The sequence below is a fragment of the Schistocerca serialis genome, chromosome 3 (assembly GCF_023864345.2).
Source record: "Schistocerca serialis cubense isolate TAMUIC-IGC-003099 chromosome 3, iqSchSeri2.2, whole genome shotgun sequence".
Lineage (NCBI taxonomy): Eukaryota > Metazoa > Arthropoda > Insecta > Orthoptera > Acrididae > Schistocerca > Schistocerca serialis.
This window is the reverse complement of record NC_064640.1, coordinates 709,692,881-709,715,946: the sequence shown is the minus strand read 5'-3', so window position 1 is coordinate 709,715,946 and position 23,066 is coordinate 709,692,881. Positions and strand designations below refer to the sequence as shown.

Below are 23,066 nucleotides of genomic sequence, written 5' to 3'. Positions count from 1 at the left end.
ATTCGAGTGTAGGAAAAGGGAGAGAAGGAAACATAGTAGGTGAATATGGATTGGGGGACAGAAATGAAAGAGGAAGCCGCCTGGTAGAATTTTGCACAGAGCACAACATAATCATAACTAACACTTGGTTTAAGAATCATGAAAGAAGGTTGTATACATGGAAGAACCCTGGAGATATTAGAAGGTATCAGATAGATTATATAATGGTAAGACAGAGATTTAGGAACCAGGTTTTAAATTGTAAGACATTTCCAGGGGCAGATGTGGACTCTGACCACAATCTATTGGTTATGACCTGTAGATTAAAACTGAAGAAACTGCAAAAAGGTGGGAATTTAAGGAGATGGGACCTGGATAAACTAAAAGAACCAGAGGTTGTACAGAGATTCAGGGAGAGCATAAGGGAGCAATTGACAGGAATGGGGGAAATAAATACAGTAGAAGAAGAATGGGTAGCTTTGAGGGATGAAGTAGTGAAGGCAGCATAGGATCAAGTAGGTAAAAAGACGAGGGCTAGTAGAAATCCTTGGGTAACAGAAGAAATATTGAATTTAATTGATGAAAGGAGAAAATATAAAAATGCAGTAAGTGAAACAGGCAAAAAGGAATACAAACGTCTCAAAAATGAGATCGACAGGAAGTGCAAAATGGCTAAGCAGGGATGGCTAGAGGATAAATGTAAGGATGTAGAGGCCTATCTCACTAGGGGTAAGATAGATACCGCCTACAGGAAAATTAAAGAGACCTTTGGAGATAAGAGAACGACTTGTATGAATATCAAGAGCTCAGATGGAAACCCAGTTCTAAGCAAAGAAGGGAAAGCAGAAAGGTGGAAGGAGTATATAGAGGGTCTATACAAGGGCGATGTACTTGAGGACAATATTATGGAAATGGAAGAGGATGTAGATGAAGATGAAATGGGAGATACGATACTGCGTGAAGAATTTGACAGAGCACTGAAAGACCTGAGTCGAAACAAGGCCCCCGGAGTAGACAATATTCCATTGGAACTACTGACGGCCGTGGGAGAGCCAGTCCTGACAAAACTCTACCATCTGGTGAGCAAGATGTATGAAACAGGCGAAATACCCTCAGACTTCAAGAAGAATATAATAATTCCAATCCCAAAGAAAGCAGGTGTTGACAGATGTGAAAATTACCGAACTATCAGCTTAATAAGTCACAGCTGCAAAATACTAACACGAATTCTTTACAGACGAATGGAAAAACTAGTAGAAGCCAACCTCGGGGAAGATCAGTTTGGATTCCGTAGAAACACTGGAACACGTGAGGCAATACTGACCTTACGACTTATCTTAGAAGAAAGATTAAGGAAAGGCAAACCTACGTTTCTAGCATTTGTAGACTTAGAGAAAGCTTTTGACAATGTTGACTGGAATACTCTCTTTCAAATTCTAAAGGTGGCAGGGGTAAAATACAGGGAGCGAAAGGCTATTTACAATTTGTACAGAAACCAGATGGCAGTTATAAGAGTCGAGGGACATGAAAGGGAAGCAGTGGTTGGGAAGGGAGTAAGACAGGGTTGTAGCCTCTCCCCGATGTTGTTCAATCTGTATATTGAGCAAGCAGTAAAGGAAACGAAAGAAAAATTCGGCGTAGGTATTAAAATTCATGGAGAAGAAATAAAAACTTTGAGGTTCGCCGATGACATTGTAATTCTGTCAGAGACAGCAAAGGACTTGGAAGAGCAGTTGAATGGAATGGACAGTGTCTTGAAAGGAGGATATAAGATGAACATCAACAAAAGCAAAACAAGGATAATGGAGTGTAGTCTAATTAAGTCGGGTGATGCTGACGGAATTAGATTAGGAAATGAGGCACTTAAAGTAGTAAAGGAGTTTTGCTATTTGGGGAGCAAAATAACTGATGATGGTCGAAGTAGAGAGGATATAAAATGTAGGCTGGCAATGGCGAGGAAAGCGTTTCTGAAGAAGAGAAATTTGTTAACATCCAGTATTGATTTAAGTGTCAGGAAGTCATTTCTGAAAGTATTCGTATGGAGTGTGGCCATGTATGGAAGTGAAACATGGACGATAAATAGTTTGGACAAGAAGAGAATAGAAGCTTTTGAAATGTGGTGCTACAGAAGAATGCTGAACATTAGATGGGTAGATCACATAACTAATGAGGAAGTATTGAATAGGATTGGGGAGAAGAGAAGTTTGTGGCACAACTTGACCAGAAGAAGGGATCGGTTGGTAGGACATGTTCTGAGGCATTAAGGGATCACAAATTTAGTATTGGAGGGCAGCGTGGAGGGTAAAAATCGTAGGGGGAGACCAAGAGATGAATACACTAAGCAGATTCAGAAGGATGTAGGTTGCAGTAGGTACTGGGAGATGAAAAAGCTTGCACAGGATAGAGTAGCATGGAGAGCTGCATCAAACCAGTCTCAGGACTGAAGACCACAACAACAACAACAACTATCAACTACAGGAGTCATACCACACAATATCCACCAGTACATCAATGCAATACAGCTACATCCAAACTTATATATACAACTACAGAAACCTGTAATTATTGACACTTGTTCAATTACCCGAAAGTTCCTAAATGCAATGTAACATATACCGTACAGTTAAAAGGAAGTCACGCTTGATCAAGGTCCGCGTCACCTTCCATTTTTAACCAGACATAACGTCTGAGACAAGAAAGAAACAATAATAATAATAATAATAATAATAATTATTATTATTATTATTTAGTACTGAACTATTGAAATTTCCTCTAGCTTGTCTTCTGCTTTAAAACACAAGGGGAACTATTACAGAAAATCACACAGAAATAAAAGAAACAGAGTAGAATTTGGAGTTTTGGAATCATGTTGAGAAATTCCTCAGACTCGAACACGTTGCACCAGGAGATCCCAAAAATTTTTTGCTGATTTACTGAGCTACAACAGAAGCTAATAAAAAGTTGGAAGCTGGAGAATTTTTTTTTTTTTTTTTTGGAGGGGGAGAGGGGGCGGGGGGGGGGGGGGGGGGAAGAATTAAATACTGTGACTGGGAATGCCAAACAATTGTGATCTCCACTGCATAACCAAAGATCTATGCTGTTCTGTTATTCACCAACTTACAGAATAAAACTATCAAAACCCAACCAAAGAAACTGCAACAGGTTATCTAGGGAAGGATGGAAAATACAAGAAAATGAAAACATACCCACAAATGTTCACATGAAAAAATTAACACCATGAACCATGGACCTTGCCGTTGGTGGGGAGGCTTGCGTGCATCAGCGATACAGATAGCCGTACCGTAGGTGCAACCACAATGGAGGGGTATCTGTTGAGAGGCCAGACAAACGTGTGGTTCCTGAAGGGGGGCAGCAGCCTATTCAGTAGTTGCAAGGGCAACAGTCTGGATGATTGACTGATCTGGCCTTGTAACAATAACCAAAACGGCCTTGCTGTGCTGGTACTGCGAACGGCTGAAAGCAAGGGGAACTACAGCCGTAATTTTTCCCGAGGGCATGCAGCTTTACTGTATGATTACATGATGATGGCGTCCTCTTGGGTAAAATATTCCGGAGGTAAAATAGTCCCCCATTCGGATCTCCGGGCGGGGACCACTCAAGAGGATGTCGTTATCAGGAGAAATAAAACTGGCGTTCTACGGATCGGAGCGTGGAATGTCAGATCCCTTAATCGGGCAGGTAGGTTAGAAAATTTAAAAAGGGAAATGGATAGGTTGAAGTTAGATATAGTGGGAATTAGTGAAGTTCGGTGGCGGTAGGAACAAGACTTCTGGTCAGGTGACTGCAGGGTTATAAACACAAAATCAAATAGGGGTAATGCAGGAGTAGGTTTAATAATGAATAGGAAAATAGGAATGCGGGTAAGCTACTACAAACAGCATAGTGAACGCATTATTGTGGCCAAGATAGATACGAAGCCCACACCTACTACAGTAGTACAAGTTTATATGCCAACTAGCTCTGCAGATGACGAAGAAATTGAAGAAATGTATGATGAAATAAAAGAAATTATTCAGATTGTGAAGGGAGACGAAAATTTAATAGTCATGGGTGACTGGAATTCGAGTGTAGGAAAAGGGAGAGAAGGAAACATAGTAGGTGAATATGGATTGGGGGACAGAAACGAAAGAGGAAGCCGCCTGGTAGAATTTTGCACAGAGCACAACATAATCATAACTAACACTTGGTTTAAGAATCATGAAAGAAGGTTGTATACATGGAAGAACCCTGGAGATACTAAAAGGTATCAGATAGATTATATAATGGTAAGACAGAGATTTAGGAACCAGGTTTTAAATTGCAGGACATTTCCAGCGGCAGATGTGGACTCTGACCACAATCTATTGGTTATGACCTGTAGATTAAAACTGAAGAAACTGCAAAAAGGTGGGAATTTAAGGAGATGGGACCTGGATAAACTGAAAGAACCAGAGGTTGTACAGAGATTCAGGGAGAGCATAAGGGAGCAATTGACAGGAATGGGGGAAATAAATACAGTAGAAGAAGAATGGGTAGCTTTGAGGGATGAAGTAGTGAAGGCAGCAGAGGATCAAGTAGGTAAAAAGACGAGGGCTAGTAGAAATCCTTGGGTAACAGAAGAAATATTGAATTTAATTGATGAAAGGAGAAAATATAAAAATGCAGTAAGTGAAACAGGCAAAAAGGAATACAAACGTCTCAAAAATGAGATCGACAGGAAGTGCAAAATGGCTAAGCAGGGATGGCTAGAGGACAAATGTAAGGATGTAGAGGCCTATCTCACTAGGGGTAAGATAGATACCGCCTACAGGAAAATTAAAGAGACCTTTGGAGATAAGAGAACGACTTGTATGAATATCAAGAGCTCAGATGGAAACCCAGTTCTAAGCAAAGAAGGGAAAGCAGAAAGGTGGAAGGAGTATATAGAGGGTCTATACAAGGGCGATGTACTTGAGGACAATATTATGGAAATGGAAGAGGATGTAGATGAAGATGAAATGGGAGATATGATACTGCGTGAAGAGTTTGACAGAGCACTGAAAGACCTGAGTCGAAACAAGGCCCCCGGAGTAGACTATATTCCATTGGAACTACTGACGGCCGTGGGAGAGCCAGTCCTGACAAAACTCTACCATCTGGTGAGCAAGATGTATGAAACAGGCGAAATACCCTCAGACTTCAAGAATAATATAATAATTCCAATCCCAAAGAAAGCAGGTGCTGACAGATGTGAAAATTACCGAACTATCAGCTTAATAAGTCACAGCTGCAAAATACTAACACGAATTCTTTACAGACGAATGGAAAAACTAGTAGAAGCCAACCTCGGGGAAGATCAGTTTGGATTCCGTAGAAACACTGGAACACGTGAGGCAATACTGACCTTACAACTTATCTTAGAAGAAAGATTAAGGAAAGGCAAACCTATGTTTCTAGCATTTGTAGACTTAGAGAAAGCTTTTGACAATGTTGACTGGAATACTCTCTTTCAAATTCTAAAGGTGGCAGGGGTAAAACACAGGGAGCGAAAGGCTATTTACAATTTGTACAGAAACCAGATGGCAATTATAAGAGTCGAGGGACATGAAAGGGAAGCAGTGGTTGGGAAGGGAGTAAGACAGGGTTGTAGCCTCTCCCCGATGTTGTTCAATCTGTATATTGAGCAAGCAGTAAAGGAAACAAAAGAAAAATTCGGAGTAGGTATTAAAATTCATGGAGAAGAAATAAAAACTTTGAGGTTCGCTGATGACATTGTAATTCTGTCAGAGACAGCAAAGGACTTGGAAGAGCAGTTGAATGGAATGGACAGTGTCTTGAAAGGAGGATATAAGATGAACATCAACAAAAGCAAAACAAGGATAATGGAGTGTAGTCTAATTAAGTCGGGTGATGCTGACGGAATTAGATTAGGAAATGAGGCACTTAAAGTAGTAAAGGAGTTTTGCTATTTGGGGAGCAAAATAACTGATGATGGTCGAAGTAGAGAGGATATAAAATGTAGGCTGGCAATGGCGAGGAAAGCGTTTCTGAAGAAGAGAAATTTGTTAACATCCAGTATTGATTTAAGTGTCAGGAAGTCATTTCTGAAAGTATTCGTATGGAGTGTGGCCATGTATGGAAGTGAAACATGGACGATAAATAGTTTGGACAAGAAGAGAATAGAAGCTTTTGAAATGTGGTGCTACAGAAGAATGCTGAACATTAGATGGGTAGATCACATAACTAATGAGGAAGTATTGAATAGGATTGGGGAGAAGAGAAGTTTGTGGCACAACTTGACCAGAAGAAGGGATCGGTTGGTAGGACATGTTCTGAGGCATCAAGGGATCACCAATTTAGTATTGGAGGGCAGCGTGGAGGGTAAAAATCGTAGAGGGAGACCAAGAGATGAATACACTAAGCAGATTCAGAAGGATGTAGGTTGCAGTAGGTACTGGGAGATGAAAAAGCTTGCACAGGATAGAGTAGCATGGAGAGCTGCATCAAACCAGTCTCAGGACTGAAGACCACAACAACAACAACACCCACAAATGTTCACATGAAAAAATTAACACCATAAGCATGACAAAAGGAAAATTTATACTAGTAATAAAACTGTAAAACCATCACGTCTGTCTGAACACGCTATTCTCAAAACCAGGAGCTGAATTTTCAAGGTGTCTTCAAATGTAACTTGAGTACAGTTTGGGGAAATGTATAGGCCTTATTTTATCAAAAATTCAAACACAAAAAAAAGCAAAAATGGCTCTGAGCACTATGGGACTTAACATCTGAGGTCATCAGTTCCCTAGAACTTAGAACAACTTAAACCTAACTAACCTAAGGACATCACAAACACCCATGCCTGAGGCAGGATTCGAACCTGTGACTGTAGCGGTCGCGCGGTTCCAGACTGAAGTGCCAAGACCGCTCGGCCTCACCGGCCGGCCACAGACAGCACTGCTAGGTTTTTTTAACTCTGTGATAGATGTAGTTTTGGAAGTTTATATTAGATACTGAATTATGCACTGCAGTCTTATCCTTATGAATACAATACCACTGAATTTACTTGGCTGGGATATATGGATTTACTGAGTTTGCTTCATGTATTAAAAACTTAATGACATTGCTTTGCCTCTTCTGATATATCTTATTTATATTTTTGCCAGGAAAAACGAATTTATGAAGTTGGTTTTTTGAATCTGGTGCATACTAATTACATTTTGATTTAGTTTCATTTATGAATAAAAATACCTGGAAAATGGTCAGGTCTTTCTGAATATACCAAAATGGCTAAAAGACTGAGGAGTACGCGTTCTCCAGAATCCAATTAAGATTGTAAACCGAGACTTGCTATGGCTCGATAACATGAAGTCTTAATTTGATCATTGGAAATTCTTTCCAAAAGTGAGGCACACCATAACTCAGATTGAGAGAGTCATGCCTTATCTCACTCCTCACTACATATTATAAACAAGTTGTTCGACAATTGAAACTTAATGCTTCACGTGCGAAGTGGGATGGTTATATAGAACGTTACATATAGACTGGCGTCCAAAATTAAAACAACAGACGGAAATTTTGCAGGGTTATGTTTATTTTGCCACAAAACAGTATAAGCAGGTGATAGTAAAGTAGAAACAATGTAAAGAATACAGAATGTAATCAACTGCAACATGCATAAAGGTAGACAACAATGTTCTTCGTTTTTTTCAACTTAATCGATTTGCACACACATTCTGACAACTGGTTAATGTGCTCAGCATAGGGTGTCACCACCTCTGGCACCAATACAGGCCTCACAATGATGTGACATGCTGCAATTGGTGTCATCAATCTCATGTTGAGGCAATAACATCCATTCTTCCTGCAGAGCCGCTTGCAAGTCTTGGAGAGTGGCTGGTGGATGCTGACATGATGCAACCCATCTCCCTAATGCATCCCACACATGCTATATGGAATTCATACTGGGAGAAAAAGCAGGCCACTCCATGTGTGCAATATCTTCCGTTTCCAAAAAAACATCAAACACCCGCACTCTATGAGGTCGAGCAGTATCTTCAATCAATAACAAGTCTGAGCCCACAGCACCTCACAACAACCTGCATGACATCCCAAGATTCCCTCATGGTACTTGACAGCAATTAAATCTTGCTTATTCACTCATACAATTTCATGAAGAGGTGTTCGAGTGGTCGAAATAATCCCTGCCCACACCATTTGGGATCCACCTCGATATCGGTCTCTTTCCACGATGTCTGGGTCCCGAAATCATGTTCCATGTGCCCTCCAGATGCGAATCCATCGAGAATCACTCTCAAGACCAAATTGGGATTCCACTGTGAAAAGAACATTGTCCCACCATTCGACTGTCCAGGTGGCATGTTGATGGCTCCACCCTAGACGTTTCCTTCTGTGAAGACACGTCAGACATAAACAGAAAGCAGGTCTCCAACAATAAAGGGCACTCTGCTGAAGCCTTCTGTACACAGTTTGCCTTAACACAACATATTCAGGGAATGCTGTGAGGCCAGATGCCAGTCACAGTGCAGTACTAAGGCGGTACTGCCATGTCCTTACAGTCCAATAACAGTTCACTCTTTCTGATGTCACATGTGGCTGACCCTGTCCTGGTCTCCGTAATAGAGTTTGTGTCTGTATAAACTGTCGCCTCATTTGAGAAACAACAGAACGATTCACATTAAGTCATTGGGCCACAACAGTTTGTGACTCTCCTGCTTCCATTCTTCCTATGGCCCTCTACAGCAGAGTGTCTTCTCTGTGCTATATTGCACAGTCTGTGACTGTGTAGACAGCAATTGTGGGTGCCCTGACGTCGTTGCTGACGTGGTTGCCCACTGACTGGAATGCCATCTTCTGTGCAGAACACAATCTTAACAACATGTGTTGATGGTCTGTATTACTATATTGTGAATTAGACATGCGATGGGGAAATAACAGTTTGTTGCTTTAATTTTGGACACCAGTGTATGTTAAAAGAGTGTATGTGGGCAAAGCTATGGGCAAGAAGCTGCTCCTAAGCTTGTGAACTGATTTCAGTCCAACATTGTACACGTTACTATACAGAAAAAATGTCACAAGGGTAAGAACCAGCAACTTACTATTGGGATGGGGGTGATAAATGTGGAGGGGAAAAAGGAGAAGAGGAGATGAACTAATAGAAGATTTGAATAAATATATACCCAGGTACTCAGCCAGTTCAACCTGTGTGTGCTCCATTCGGCCAGTGGTTTTTGAAAGAAGTGGTGTTGGACATTTGTATCTTTACTGTTTCATTTCTTAGGATGTGTCCTGGCTCAGCTGGTCTGGGTATGTGAGCTCTCAAAAGAAGGGCAATTATCATATTTACACGCGTATAAAATGACCCTGATTATAAGACCACATCCTTTTTTCAAGAAGCTTGAGAAAAATTTATTTTAAAAATATTCTGACTAATCAAAATTACAAACTGTTTTACTGACAAAGTATTCAGCATAAAAAGTTATAATGTTAACTTATTCTAAAATTATGCCATTTATTGGTTGTCTACATTTTGATAAAACAAGGAGACACAAATTAAATGGAAAGAAATCATTTACATTAATTTTCAGACTGCTTTCTTTTCTACAATTTGGCTTACTAACCCTGTCATCTGTGGTGCCACTACTTTTAATAATAATAATAATAATAATAATAATAATAATAATAATCCTAATGGCATAGCTGAGAAATTTATATCTTCATTGTCACAAATATTTGGCTGTTTCTTACAAAATGTTGCAATTTCTGAGGTCATGGTTACTGTGGGACCTAACACAGCTGTTTCTATCTACGTACATATTCGATTTCACTTCTATACTGACCTGAGAATGTTTCAATGTCTCTTCCAAACATATCATCTACCCACTGCTCTCTCATTGGCTGCATAGAACCAGAAGCTGAGACACCCTGGTTCATTCCCATCATGCCTCATGGTCAGCGTCGACAACACTGTACCATGAAACACACAAGTACGTCACTTGCCCCTATTTACATTTTTACTGTCTCCTGCAGAAATGACTACTACTGTTGAGTATTTGTCCAATTTTAATGTCAATTCCATTCTAACTACAAATGGATGATGTTCCTAAAAAGCCACAGTAAACATGGTTGGCAACAAGAGGTAATTTTCTGCCTGCTCATGGCTCCACTCCTCGCACTCCTCTAGTTCTCAGCCAAACTGATATCAGTGTTCCCCTTCAAAACTTTCCATAGTGCTGTGCTTGAGCAACTGTGAAAACAGACTTTAATATCTTCTAGGATGCAAGTCATATGTAACAACAGCAACTAATACGGAAATAAAAGAGAGCAATCAGGATTCAGTCCAATTCTCTTACTTTCACTCGGCCCAGGATCTACTGACATCTATTGGTACCATCTTCAACTTGGCTCTTGCACTGTAATTTATTCTCACAACAATTACAGTCAGTTCAATATGAATGATTTCATTTGTCAGACATTTCATTCTGGATTAATTTTCCTTCCTGTTTCACCTGAATGTCACCATCTTGCTGCAAAGCTGGTAATGTTTTTACCCAGCATTCTCATATGTGAGCAGCAACTGAATTTCTGATTTGCAATCTAATTAGTAAATCACTGCAATCTCTCACAATCAAATAAAATATTGCTATGGGTTCAGAATCAAGTAATGTTTTCTGAAGGACAACATTTCTGCTTTTGAATGTTCTCTTTATTTAAAAAGCAGAATTAATCAAAATATCCACTGGTGTACTACCGGTCTACAGTGTCCAACGGGCACAATATTTCGGCAATCATACATTTCGCCATCATCAGGTGAACTGACGGACTGAGCTCCTGTGAACGTGCCGGCATGGAGATCCGTATGCTATGGCTGCTCAGAGGGAACTGGGTTCGGTCGCGGCGGCGGCCGATTTAAATACCCTCCGCCTGTGGCGCACTCCCTCCGCTGCCCGCGCCACGGTTGCGCGGTGGAACAGATTGCGACAGCGTCTGAGATGACGTCGGTGTGATGGCTCTGTCCACCGTGGTCGTCACAACTATACGTTTGCTTGATTTACTCTTGATTAACCCAATACACCAGGAGAAACTCAGGAATCACAGCAGAATTAATGTTTGTACACAGTATCCATACATGTATGAGAACTTTTATTGCAAACCTGTTCAAATACAACAGTTTGTAAGATGCTAGAATGTAGAGCTATTTCCTCCTGTGTTTCACAATACTGTCACATATTTTAAGTAGAGCAACAGATTGTTGTAGTGGCTAGTTCACAGTTTCTCACACATCCCTTGCACTAGTGCCGCGCAAGTCAAATTTCACGTGACTGCTCGAGCAATGTCGATACTGTGTTGTGTGCTTTGGTGTATCAGGAGATGTTGAACCTGTTCAAAAGTGAGTATAGTTTCCCCAGTGCTGCTTTTTCGAATTCTTCAAAATAAATCTGCACATGACCTCAATATCCAGAGCTTCATCTGCAAGTGAAAGACTACCCCCATATACTCTATTTAACAATGTAAAAATGTTAACCTCAGCAGCAATAGTTTAATCTGTGAATGTAAGAAATAACCCGGTGTTTTTTTGAATGACTAATTTGGAAAAAAACTTCGGCTCATAATCAGATAAATACAGTATAACGGTCATATGAACTCTAAGAACAAGCACTATTACACACCATAAAATCCTCCTCACTATGTTGAGCTGCTGGTGCTTGGTTTTAAGACTGATGTTTGGTGCACTATTTCTGTGTCATTTATATTTGGGACACACTATATTCTAAGTCCAATATATAACAGACTTATTTTGACTGAACTCTTTGGTTTGACTGGGTGTGAGACCACTATTGTTAGCTTTCTACTTACTACTAACACAATATGGGGAGAATGGATACAAAACATTTAAAACAACAGGGAAAAGTAAGAATATTACTGGTTGCAGTTTCCTAGGACTTTATAAAAGGACAAAGTCATTCTCACGATTAAGAAATGACCTACATCAATAAATAAAGAAGTGCATTGAGTGATTCACACATACTTGGCACACGTAGTGTCTAAATTTTCATGTTTCTTTAACAAAATTTGATATAAAAACCTGATGATTAGGTCAGAGCAGGGTAGGGATTGCCAAACTAAGCAAAACCTTCCTGATATCCATAGGTCAGAAATACACCAATGTGGAGATGCAGACATAAAATGACAATCACCAATGAGCACATGGAAGTTTGGCTGGTAAATTAACACATTTGGGTGTGTCTAGTAGTGTGGTTTTGTCCGATAAAGCTGATGCTGTGTTATGTTTCGGTTTTTGTGCTCTATTGCATTTGTTGTCTTATACTGTAGCACACTGGGGTCATGGTGATCAGGTACACAAACAATGAGGAAGTCTAAATTCACACTGCTTACAGGGCAGTGAAATGCAACACTGTGGGTACGAGAAAACAATTTGTTGAACATTTTGCAAACAGTAGGCCATCAGCAGTCAACAACTTTAGGGATCGTCACTTGAAAGAAACAGGCATGTTTGCAGCAAAACAGGCTCGTACAGGATGGCTAAGAACAGTGAGGACTCTGGAATATGTTGAAGAGCACCTATCAGTTTACTTGGAATGTCACAAAGGAAAATGATTTCACAATTAATAAAATATTCCTGGCTATTATGCTGTGGTCGAACGGATTTCACTTTAAAACCTGATGATTCACACCCCACAAAATTTTGCTGTAGTCAGTAGCAAACCAGGGTATGAATCCCTTGAAAATGTCCTCCACAGATGGGGACAAAACATTGGGTTTTAAAGTGAAATCCATTAGACCACAGCATACTAGCCCAGAATATTTTATTAACTGTGACAATTCGGCCTGTGAAAGTTTACATTTTACAACAAGGAAAATATTTACATTCTTACCATGGACAAATGATTCAAGCTTTGAAAATACAAGATTATTGAAGGTGAACAAGTTTCTGTGCCTGGGTGTTAAGGCAGCATCAGCATCTAAATAACAAGAATTTTCTCTACTTCATCCTGTTCACGGATGATGGAATTTTTACTAGAGAAGCAGTACTTAATGACCACAACTGTCACTGGAGGGTACTTGAAAATCACCATTAAAATTGAAAAACAATGTCACTAAAAGAGTTTTGTTGAATGTCTGGTCAGGAATTATCTGCGACATCTTGAATAGAGATTTTATTCCATTTCCTTGATAAAATGGACACAATTATTTACAATATTTAGAAGTGGAATCGCTCATACTTATCAAAACAATTCCTCTCCATGTACATCAAAGTTTGTTCAAACAGAATGGTGATATCCTCTATTCCATTCTGGTGGGCAAGTGATGTTTGAATAAAGTGTCTGGTTGTAGGTTGATTCGATGCAGTGGTCTTTGACAATGGTCTCCCTGACAGTCTTATTCAACACCACTGTACTTTTTGTATGGGGTTTTATGAAAGACCCCATCTATTTAATGCTGGTCACAAGAATTTTTGAGGACTCGACAATAATGTGTAGCATGTGTGGGATTTCAAACGTTTGTTTAAAGCATCTGATTTGAGAAAAAAAGAGAGTTAAAAATTTATCACAGTTTTCTTTTTCACACTGTCTTAGTTCCAGCATACTGATCTAATGTACTTGTTAAAATAAACTTTCATTTATGATCTCTGTACATCACCAAAAATGAAAACAAATCACGAGATTGGTGCAAATACAAAGCATGCAATATTTAATATTTTCCTAATTAAATGAAAAAAAAAAAACCATACTTACCAATATGGCTAATAAGTGTACGGAACTTGTCTAAATAACTCTGTCCATCAGCTGTCAGTCCCAGTTTCCGGATTCCCCTATTGAATTTTTCTGCTCTGTCAAATGGGTACTTTGATTCCAACTGGTTCTTGTTTTCACGAAAATATCGTATGTCTTTTATGAGGCGTGACTTTATGTGTTCATCATACATGAACTGGGAAAAAATAAAAAACTTTTTCCGAAGAAACTGATAGGTGAAGTTAACCTGTAATTAGACATTTACCATTACTGAAACAAGATTTGACAGTCTATCATTAATGAATAATATTTTAAAATATAGTATAAACCCGCTTTTATGTTCCCGGAATTAACATTTTTGCACCATTTATGACATTTTTTATCGCTCCCGTCAAATTTCCTATGTTCACATTGATAATTCCATGCCAATTTTATGTTAAAATACCTATAATTTTCCAATGACTTACTCTTTCTGAAACAATGTTCATGGAGAAAAAGCTGACATAACCTGATACGGACCTGGCACTGGTCTTTCAGCAGTATTTACAAATGTTATGCAGTTAAGTTTTTTGAAACCAGGACAGACTACTCAAAAGGTCTGAATCAGTAAAAGTGAGTATAATATGTGCTCTATTTCTTTCTGCTGCTGACCTCTACTTGGCATGGTGGCTGATGTGAGTAACTAGGTTCATTCAAATAATGACCTGTCAACATTTTTTCAGTCTCTACTGCGCATGCGCAACCTCATGATTGTTGCTCTCTTAATGATAGCTTGAAAACACATTTTGCATGTTTTGTTGTTTGGTCACTTGTAGCTCCAGTTGCCACCTTTGTGTTGTTTAAATGTTTCTGGTTTAAATAATGAAATGCTGCACCAGTTAAGTATTTTTTTCATGCTTTGCGAAATACATTTCAAGAATTTATTCTCACTGACAAGTGCAAATATTTATGTATTGTGATGTTTGACACATGTAATACGTATGTAATATGCTGGGTACTCCCACTCTGCCATGATACCTATTTCACAACTGACCATATACTTTTAAATTGTCCTGAGAACTTTTTATTCTCTTGATGTAAAGTACTGTTTTAGCCTATCTGATGACATTCAACATTTTTAGTATTGCCTGTAACTAGGCTCAGATTGTCCATATTATGACACAGCTACTGTTTCCTCATGCATGACGTTCTATTGCCATTAATTCCACAAACTGGTTGCTTATTAGTATTGTGTATCTGCCTGCAATGTTTGAAAGAAAATAATTAGCACAGAAAGTGATAAAAAGGTTTGAAGAAATGCACTGTATTTGTTGTTCAAGTTGTCTGTACTGTAGCCTTCTTGTCAAGTACACCCTTCAAGGTTGCCTTTAAATGTCTGTTTTGCAAGTGGAATTATACTCTGAATTCTTTGTTCACTACTTTAGGTTATAACTCTGCCTCAATTCCTTTTAGTATTACAATCGGCGCATCATGATTTTACATGTCATTACAAATTTTTCTCACATAGTGCCAATCAAACTAGCAAACAATCTATGAAAATGCTGTTTATAGTCTTGCTGCTGTCGTCCTCAACACTAACTGTAAATTACGTTATGTGTACCAGACTACAAGATTCAAGCAAATTCATTAATGTTCTTTTCTACGGCAAAACATTTCAAAAGTTAATACTGGGAAAAAAAAGGGTCTTTCTTAAGAACTGAGCCCAGCATGATATCAAGTCTGGAGAGCAAACTCATGTAGTCTGAATTGGCGTATGTGTAGAGGGCTACAATGAGAAGTTTTTCCCTTGAAAATTCAAAAATTTGATTTTTGCAATATGACTACGAAGTCTTTCGTGACTGAGTTCTTGCATAAAAAGTTCTCGGTTTACTTGCCGTGTCAAATTTGGATAAAATCCCAAGCTTTCTATGACTACCTCCGTTATCTTCGTCAGGGTTAAAACTGACTGTCATGGACTGGTGAGGCTTCCGCTTTTATAAGCAGTGAACTACTTCTCATTGGTTGGATGACGTCACGGAGAAAACAGCACGTACCGAGGTGGCGGCCTCTATATCCATAGATTTTGTTTGCGCGCTTTATCCAGCGTTGCTTGCAGCGCCATCCATCGCAACAAGCGGAGAACTGTGAGGAATGGAAGAAGTCTCCCTCTGTGCTCTTTCTTTATCAATTGTGCGCTTCCACGCATTGCTGAGCGCATAACTGGAGTCTCTGTTGAAATTATTTTCACAGAGTCTAATTTCAACTGCTTCCCTGATGACAGAGTCCCAATAGTTTGAAGCGTGAGCAAGTAGTCTTGTTTCATCAAATAAAATCTTATGTTTATTTAACAAACTGTGCTCAGCCACCGCTGATTTTTCTAGGTACCCGTATTTCAGCAACAGTTCTTATAGACTGACCCACATAATTTTTCCCAGACTCGCAAGGAATGCTGTAAATTCCCGGTACTCTCAGCCCAAGATTATCTTTCATGGGTCGCAGCATTTCCTTAATCTTCCTGGGTGGCCGGAAGACTGGTCTGAGTCCCTGCTGGCTCAGGACTCTGCCGATCTTGCTGGTCATTGCACCGCAGAATGGTAGCTGCGCGATGTGTTGGTCCTCTTGATCTGTTCGAACAGCATCCTTCCTTGGTTTCTTCGCCAGAGTAGATCCAATATCACGATCTGAATATCCATTTTTTATGAATACCATCATCAGATGGTTAATCTCGGAGCTGAGATGATCTTTGTCCGAAATAGTCCTTGCTCTGTGTACCAAGGTATTCAGCATAGCTCTCTTCTGAGCTGGGTGGTGAAAACTACACGCGTTTAGATATAAATCTGTATGCATCTGTTTTCTGTACACACAATGTCCGAGACTTCCATCTGATTTCTGCTCCACCAGCACATCTAAGAAGGGTAACTTCCCATCATTCTCCACCTCCACTGTAAATCTTATGTTCTGATGTATACCATTCAAATGATCAACAAACTGCTGCAGTGCCTCATTGCCGTGTGGCCAGATTATAAATGTATCATCAACATACATGAAGAAGCAGGATGGACGTAAGGGAGCACTGTTCAATGCTCGTTCTTCGAAATCATCCATGAAGAAGTTAGCTATGGCTGGTGACAGTGGCGAACCCATGGCTGTTCTGTCAGTCATTTCATAATATTTTCCACCATAAAAAAAAAAAAGGTGGTCATCAAAGTGTGTCGAAATAATTTCAGTATTTCAGGAGAGAAATGAGCAGCCAACAGTTTTAATGTAACTTCCACTGGAACCTTTGTAAACAAAGAGACCACATCTAGGCTGATCATGATGTCATTCGGACCTATCCTCATCTGCTTTATAATGTCAACAAACATTTTTGAGTTATTAATATGATGGCTAGAGTGGCCGACTACAGGTGCTAATAATTTGGTTAAGTATTTTGCCAACCGATATGTAGGAGACCCAATAGCACTAAAAATAGGTTTCAATGGAACCCCATCCTTATGGACTTTGGGTAGACCATATAACCTGGGTGGTCTTGTTGCTCTTGGTCGTAGATTCTTGACTAGTTCTTCTGGGAGGCCAGAGTTCTTCAGTAGCTCCCCTGTCTTCCTACTAAGTGCTGCTGTGGGATCCTGTTTAAGAATACGGTACGGTATGGTATGGTACGGTACGGTACGGTACGGTACGGTATGTTTAGTCCCTTACTGAGAACCGAGATGGTGGCATCCTTATATAGTTGCCATCTGTTTTTGTCCGCAGTTTTGTCACCTTGGGACTGGAAATGGGTAAACACGACCTTGGCTGCACATCAGCGAGCTAATTTAAGCAAGACTACAGCAAAAAAGGCTGATAAATTTGTGCACCTAAAGATTAAGGAAATGCTGCGACCCGTGAAAGATAATCTTGGCCTGAGAGTACCGGGAATTTACAGCATTCCTTGCTAGTGTGGAAAGAATTATGTGGGCCAGTCTATAAGAACTGTTGCCGATAAAAATCAGCGGTGGCTGAGCACAGTTTGTTAAATAAACAGATTTTATTTGATGAAACAAGACTACTTGCTCACGCTTCAAACTATTGGGACTCTGTCATCAGGGAAGCAGTTGAAATTAGACTCTGTGAAAATAATTTCAACAGAGACTCCGGTTATGCACTCAGCGTGCAACTGATAAAGAGCGCAGAGGGAGACTTCTTACATTCCTCGCAGTTCTCCGCTTGTTGCGATGGATGGCGCTGCAAGCAACGCTGGATAAAGCACGCAAACAAAATCTAAGGATATAGAGGCCGCCACCTCGGTACGCGCTGTTTTCTCCGTGACGTCATCCAGCCCATGAGAAGTTGTCCACTGCTTAAAAAAGCGGAAGCCTCACCGGTCCACGACAGTCAGTTTTACCCCTGATGATATTTGTAATGTTCTGATATGTCAACTCTTTTGAATGCAATATTACATGGGCATAAATAGCCACTTCTCCCTTCTGCAATGAACTCCTAGCACAGATTACAGGTAAGATGTGCCCGTCCAAAGTGAAATTTTGTATTTCTTTGCTACATAAATGATGCTCTGAGACATAAGTAATGTCAATGTCAAGACCTATTAGTAGGGACAGGAAACTTTCATGATGGCATAAAAATAACCCAAGATTGGCAGTTTTTTTTACAAAGTGTTGCTAAATCAGTGATTTTTATGACATGTCATGAAATTTGTCATTTTCCTGTATAAAAAAATAATATACAGGATGGTTATAATTAAAGTTAAACTTTCAAAATGCTGTTGAAATAACACCACTGGTCAGAATGATATCAAATTGCAACAGAATATTATCGGAGAAGAGGGAAAGCATATGGCAGAAGAAGAAAAACAGTGTGAAAAATGATCAATAGATGGCGCTGTATGTGCCAGAATACGTAAATGAAAACACCTGTCATGCCCACAACCCACTGAAGTTGGCATAAACATGCTGGGAACATTGCTTTCCCTCCTTTCGCGTCTGCAATGTTCGCCTTGACTGTCTCAATCCAGGATCACGTTCTGCTTGTAAAGCGGTATTACTAGAACGATGAATGTGCACACATCACTCTGCTGAAGTTCCAGACACTGAATAGTTTGAAAAAAAGGAACTGGTCCAATGACTGCCGTCGGTCTGGCAAAAATGATTTGGAAATTCGAAAATACTGGTTCTTTTGGTGTGCAATCTGGGAGGAAGGAGGGAGAACGAATTGATTCAACGGGAAGCAGTGGTCACAGCAATGCAGGAGGAGACAAGTGGTGGTGTGTAAACGTGTAGTGCACGAAGAATTGCCTGAACATTGGACATACCTGTGCGCACGGTGCATAAAATCCTACGAAACATCCTTCTTCGCTATCCATTCACAATTCCCCATGTGCACAAATTGCTTTCTGTTGACCTGCCAGCACGAGAGACCTTTGCTTCAGAATTTCTTGCTCTCATGGAAGTGGACAATGATTGGCCATTGAAGATTTTGTGGACAGACGAAGCCCACTTCCATCTGACAGGATATATCAATACACAGAATTGGCGAATATGGTCCATGGAAAATCCACACGCAAATCAACAAGTATCACTTCATCCTGAAAAGGTCACTGTGTGGTGTGGTTTTACGGAACCATTTATCACAGGGCCATAGTTTTTTGAAGAGACAAGTGCTTCTGGTCCTGTTACCTGTACCATCACTGGTAAGCACTATGAGTGTGTTTAGCACAACCACATCATTTCAGCTCTCCAACAGCATGAATATGTGGATGGATCATTTTTATGCAAGACGGCACACCTCCGCACATTGCAAATCTACTTAAGCAGCTGCTGAAACACCATTTCGGAAATGCTAGAATTATCAGCTGCCATTTTCCTACAGCCTGGCCATCCTGCTCACCTGGTCTTAATCCGTTTGACTTCTGGCTGTGGGGCTATCTGAAAGACATTGTGTCCAGTGTTCTGACTTAAAACTTAGCTGTATTGAAGACATGCATTGCGGAAATGCTTTGATCAGTTGTAGAATGTGCTGTTTTTCAATTTCAACTTGTTGCAGAAAACGGTGGTCAGCATATTGAACATGTTTTGTGCCAGTCACATACACTCCTGGAAATGGAAAAAAGAACACATTGACACCGGTGTGTCAGACCCACCATACTTGCTCCGGACACTGCGAGAGGGCTGTACAAGCAATGATCACACGCACGGCACAGCGGACACACCAGGAACCGCGGTGTTGGCCGTCGAATGGCGCTAGCTGCGCAGCATTTGTGCACCGCCGCCGTCAGTGTCAGCCAGTTTGCCGTGGCATACGGAGCTCCATCGCAGTCTTTAACACTGGTAGCATGCCGCGACAGCGTGGACGTGAACCGTATGTGCAGTTGACGGACTTTGAGCGAGGGCGTATAGTGGGCATGCGGGATGCCGGGTGGACGTACCGCCGAATTGCTCAACACGTGGGGCTTGAGGTCTCCACAGTACATCGATGTTGTCGCCAGTGGTCGGCGCAAGGTGCACGTGCCTGTCGACCTGGGACCGGACCGCAGCGACGCACGGATGCACGCCAAGACCGTAGGATCCTATGCAGTGCCGTAGGGGACCGCACCGCCACTTCCCAGCAAATTAGGGACACTGTTGCTCCTGGGGTATCGGCGAGGACCATTCGCAACCGTCTCCATGAAGCTGGGCTACGGTCCCGCACACCGTTAGGCCGTCTTCCGCTCACGCCCCAACATCGTGCAGCCCGCCTCCAGTGGTGTCGCGACAGGCGTGAATGGAGGGACGAATGGAGACGTGTCGTCTTCAGCGATGAGAGTCGCTTCTGCCTTGGTGCCAATGATGGTCGTATGCGTGTTTGGCGCCGTGCAGGTGAGCACCACAATCAGGACTGCATACGACCGAGGCACACAGGGCCAACACCCGGCATCATGGTGTGGGGAGCGATCTCCTACACTGGTCGTACACCACTGGTGATCGTCGAGGGGACACTGAATAGTGCACGGTACATCCAAACCGTCATCGAACCCATCGTTCTACCATTCCTAGACCGGCAAGGGAACTTGCTGTTCCAACAGGACAATGCACGTCCGCATGTATCCCGTGCCACCCAACGTGCTCTAGAAGGTGTAAGTCAACTACCCTGGCCAGCAAGATCTCCGGATCTGTCCCCCATTGAGCATGTTTGGGACTGGATGAAGCGTCGTCTCGCGCGGTCTGCACGTCCAGCACGAACGCTGGTCCAACTGAGGCGCCAGGTGGAAATGGCATTTCAAGCCGTTCCACAGGACTACATCCAGCATCTCTACGATCGTCTCCATGGGAGAATAGCAGCCTGCATTGCTGCGAAAGGTGGATGTACACTGTACTAGTGCCGACATTGTGCATGCTCTGTTGCCTGTGTCTATGTGCCTGTGGTTCTGTCAGTGTGATCATGTGATGTATCTGACCCCAGGAATGTGTCAATAAAGTTTCCCCTTCCTGGGACAATGAATTCACGGTGTTCTTATTTCAATTTCCAGGAGTGTAGAAATAATCTGTTCTGAGTTTGATTGGTGCTTTTTATGCGGTTTTTGCCTTCAGGACAATTAAAAATCCATTTTTCCCATCCGATATGAAATGACCTTGCCATGGTGGATGGGCTTACGTAACTAACAATATCACACCTATACACCCATGCACAATAAGTAGTACAGTTTGTTTAATATCAAATGTACACCTTAGGCATTGCTGTACGATTCATTCGCCATTTGTAGTCGACCACTATTAAATTATGATGCGTACAGCACCATCTATTGCGACATTTTGTAACTATTTATTTTTCTTCTGCCATTCAATACTCCATTGCAATTTGACGTCATTCTGACCAGTGGTGATATTTCTACAGCAGTCTGAAAGTTTAACTTTCATTATAATTGTCCTGTACATCTGCAGATGGCAGTTTAGCAATATTCGTAACTTGTAGTTATGGAATGTTGAAATTGAATTTTGACTTCTTTTTTCCTCAAGGCAGGGTTCGTGTAGAAGCTTAAAATGACAGATCATATCCATGTAATTATGATGTGTTGTCACGAATCACACCAAAATTGGAGAAAACTGAAATTGACAAAAAACCCAAGTTGGCAAAAGCCAGCAAAATTGGTAAAAAAAATTGCACCAAGATTTGGGAAAAAAATAGCACCAAATATGGCAAAAATAGCACAAAATTTGGAAAAAAAGTAGCACAGCATTTGGCAATAAAATAAAGTGATTTTTCCCTGTCCCTTTCTATCAGCATTTGACCTAATTTAGCTGTAATTCATGTAATATATTGTTCAAATAAGCTTACTGCATCTCTAATCTGCTTTTCCCATTTATTGACCTAACTACCTCAAATGAGGATATCTCCTACCTGACTTCAACCTAAAGGTAGGTCGGCACTTTCAATGTCTTACCACCAGTATTTGTCCTCGTGAATTCTGAGTAGCAATCCTATGATACCAACTGCCTATACAGAATAATAAGCCTGGTCTCTACCAAGAGTGTTCTTAGCCCCTTTCACTATCACTAAGTGATCCTTTTTAGTAAGGTCCAGCCTCTGCACAGTGTATGGCTATGAGGCTGCCCTGCATGTCTCACTGGCTAATGTGATACCCTGGTGGTGCATTAAGTTACGCATTTCAAGTTACTTACGTTGCGCTGACTGATATGTGGCGCAGCCATAATCTGACTAAGAATGAATGGATTGTTTGTAAAACTGAAGTAAGTTATGACCTGGCTGGCTATCAAACTCTTTCTGTTCTGACGTGCAGAATTACCTGCATGCCCTTTAAGTCAGGCATCCATGTCAAATTTCTCAGCAAATACATGGTCCCAACACCTCATCACATCATCAAAATTTTGAATGATGTAATTGTGACAGGTTACAACATGATGACACACAATATCTTTCAAATGAAAATCTAGAATCTGTTTCCCTCTTCTGTTCCTTTACCTTTCGAGCACCCACTACAACTGATATGGTGATGTGAGGCTGGCCAATAAACGGAAAATAATAATATTGTCCAGATGCAGGAAGTGTTGCACAGAGTTTATGACTGTGGTCAATACAAAGAATGTCCCACACCTAGAATAAAATACATTTTTCTGGGCAAAAAAATTTTTTTTGGTAAAGTGTGTTTTAAGCAAACCATTATCGATTTATTAACCGGTAATCAGATAGCAGTAATGAAGAAGTAAGTTTTATATTGAATCAGAAGCTAAGAATGTGGATAAGCTACTATCAACAGTATAATGAATGCATTATTGTAGCCAAGATAGGCACAAAGCCCACATCTACCACAGAAGTTTATATGGCAACTAACTCTATAGATGAAGAAGAGATTGAAGAAAT

General features: G+C 40.7%; 1 protein-coding gene across 1 annotated transcript in view; it reads right to left on the bottom strand.

Moving 5' to 3' along the window:
• LOC126470578 (WASH complex subunit 4) overlaps positions 1-23,066 on the bottom strand; it is a 197,992-nt gene that overhangs the window by 40,065 nt on the left and 134,861 nt on the right. Inside the window, exon 15 of the mRNA XM_050098531.1 lies at positions 13,740-13,983. Within this exon, the coding sequence (XP_049954488.1) occupies positions 13,740-13,983 (244 nt within the window). The remainder of the gene's footprint in view (positions 1-13,739; positions 13,984-23,066) is intronic.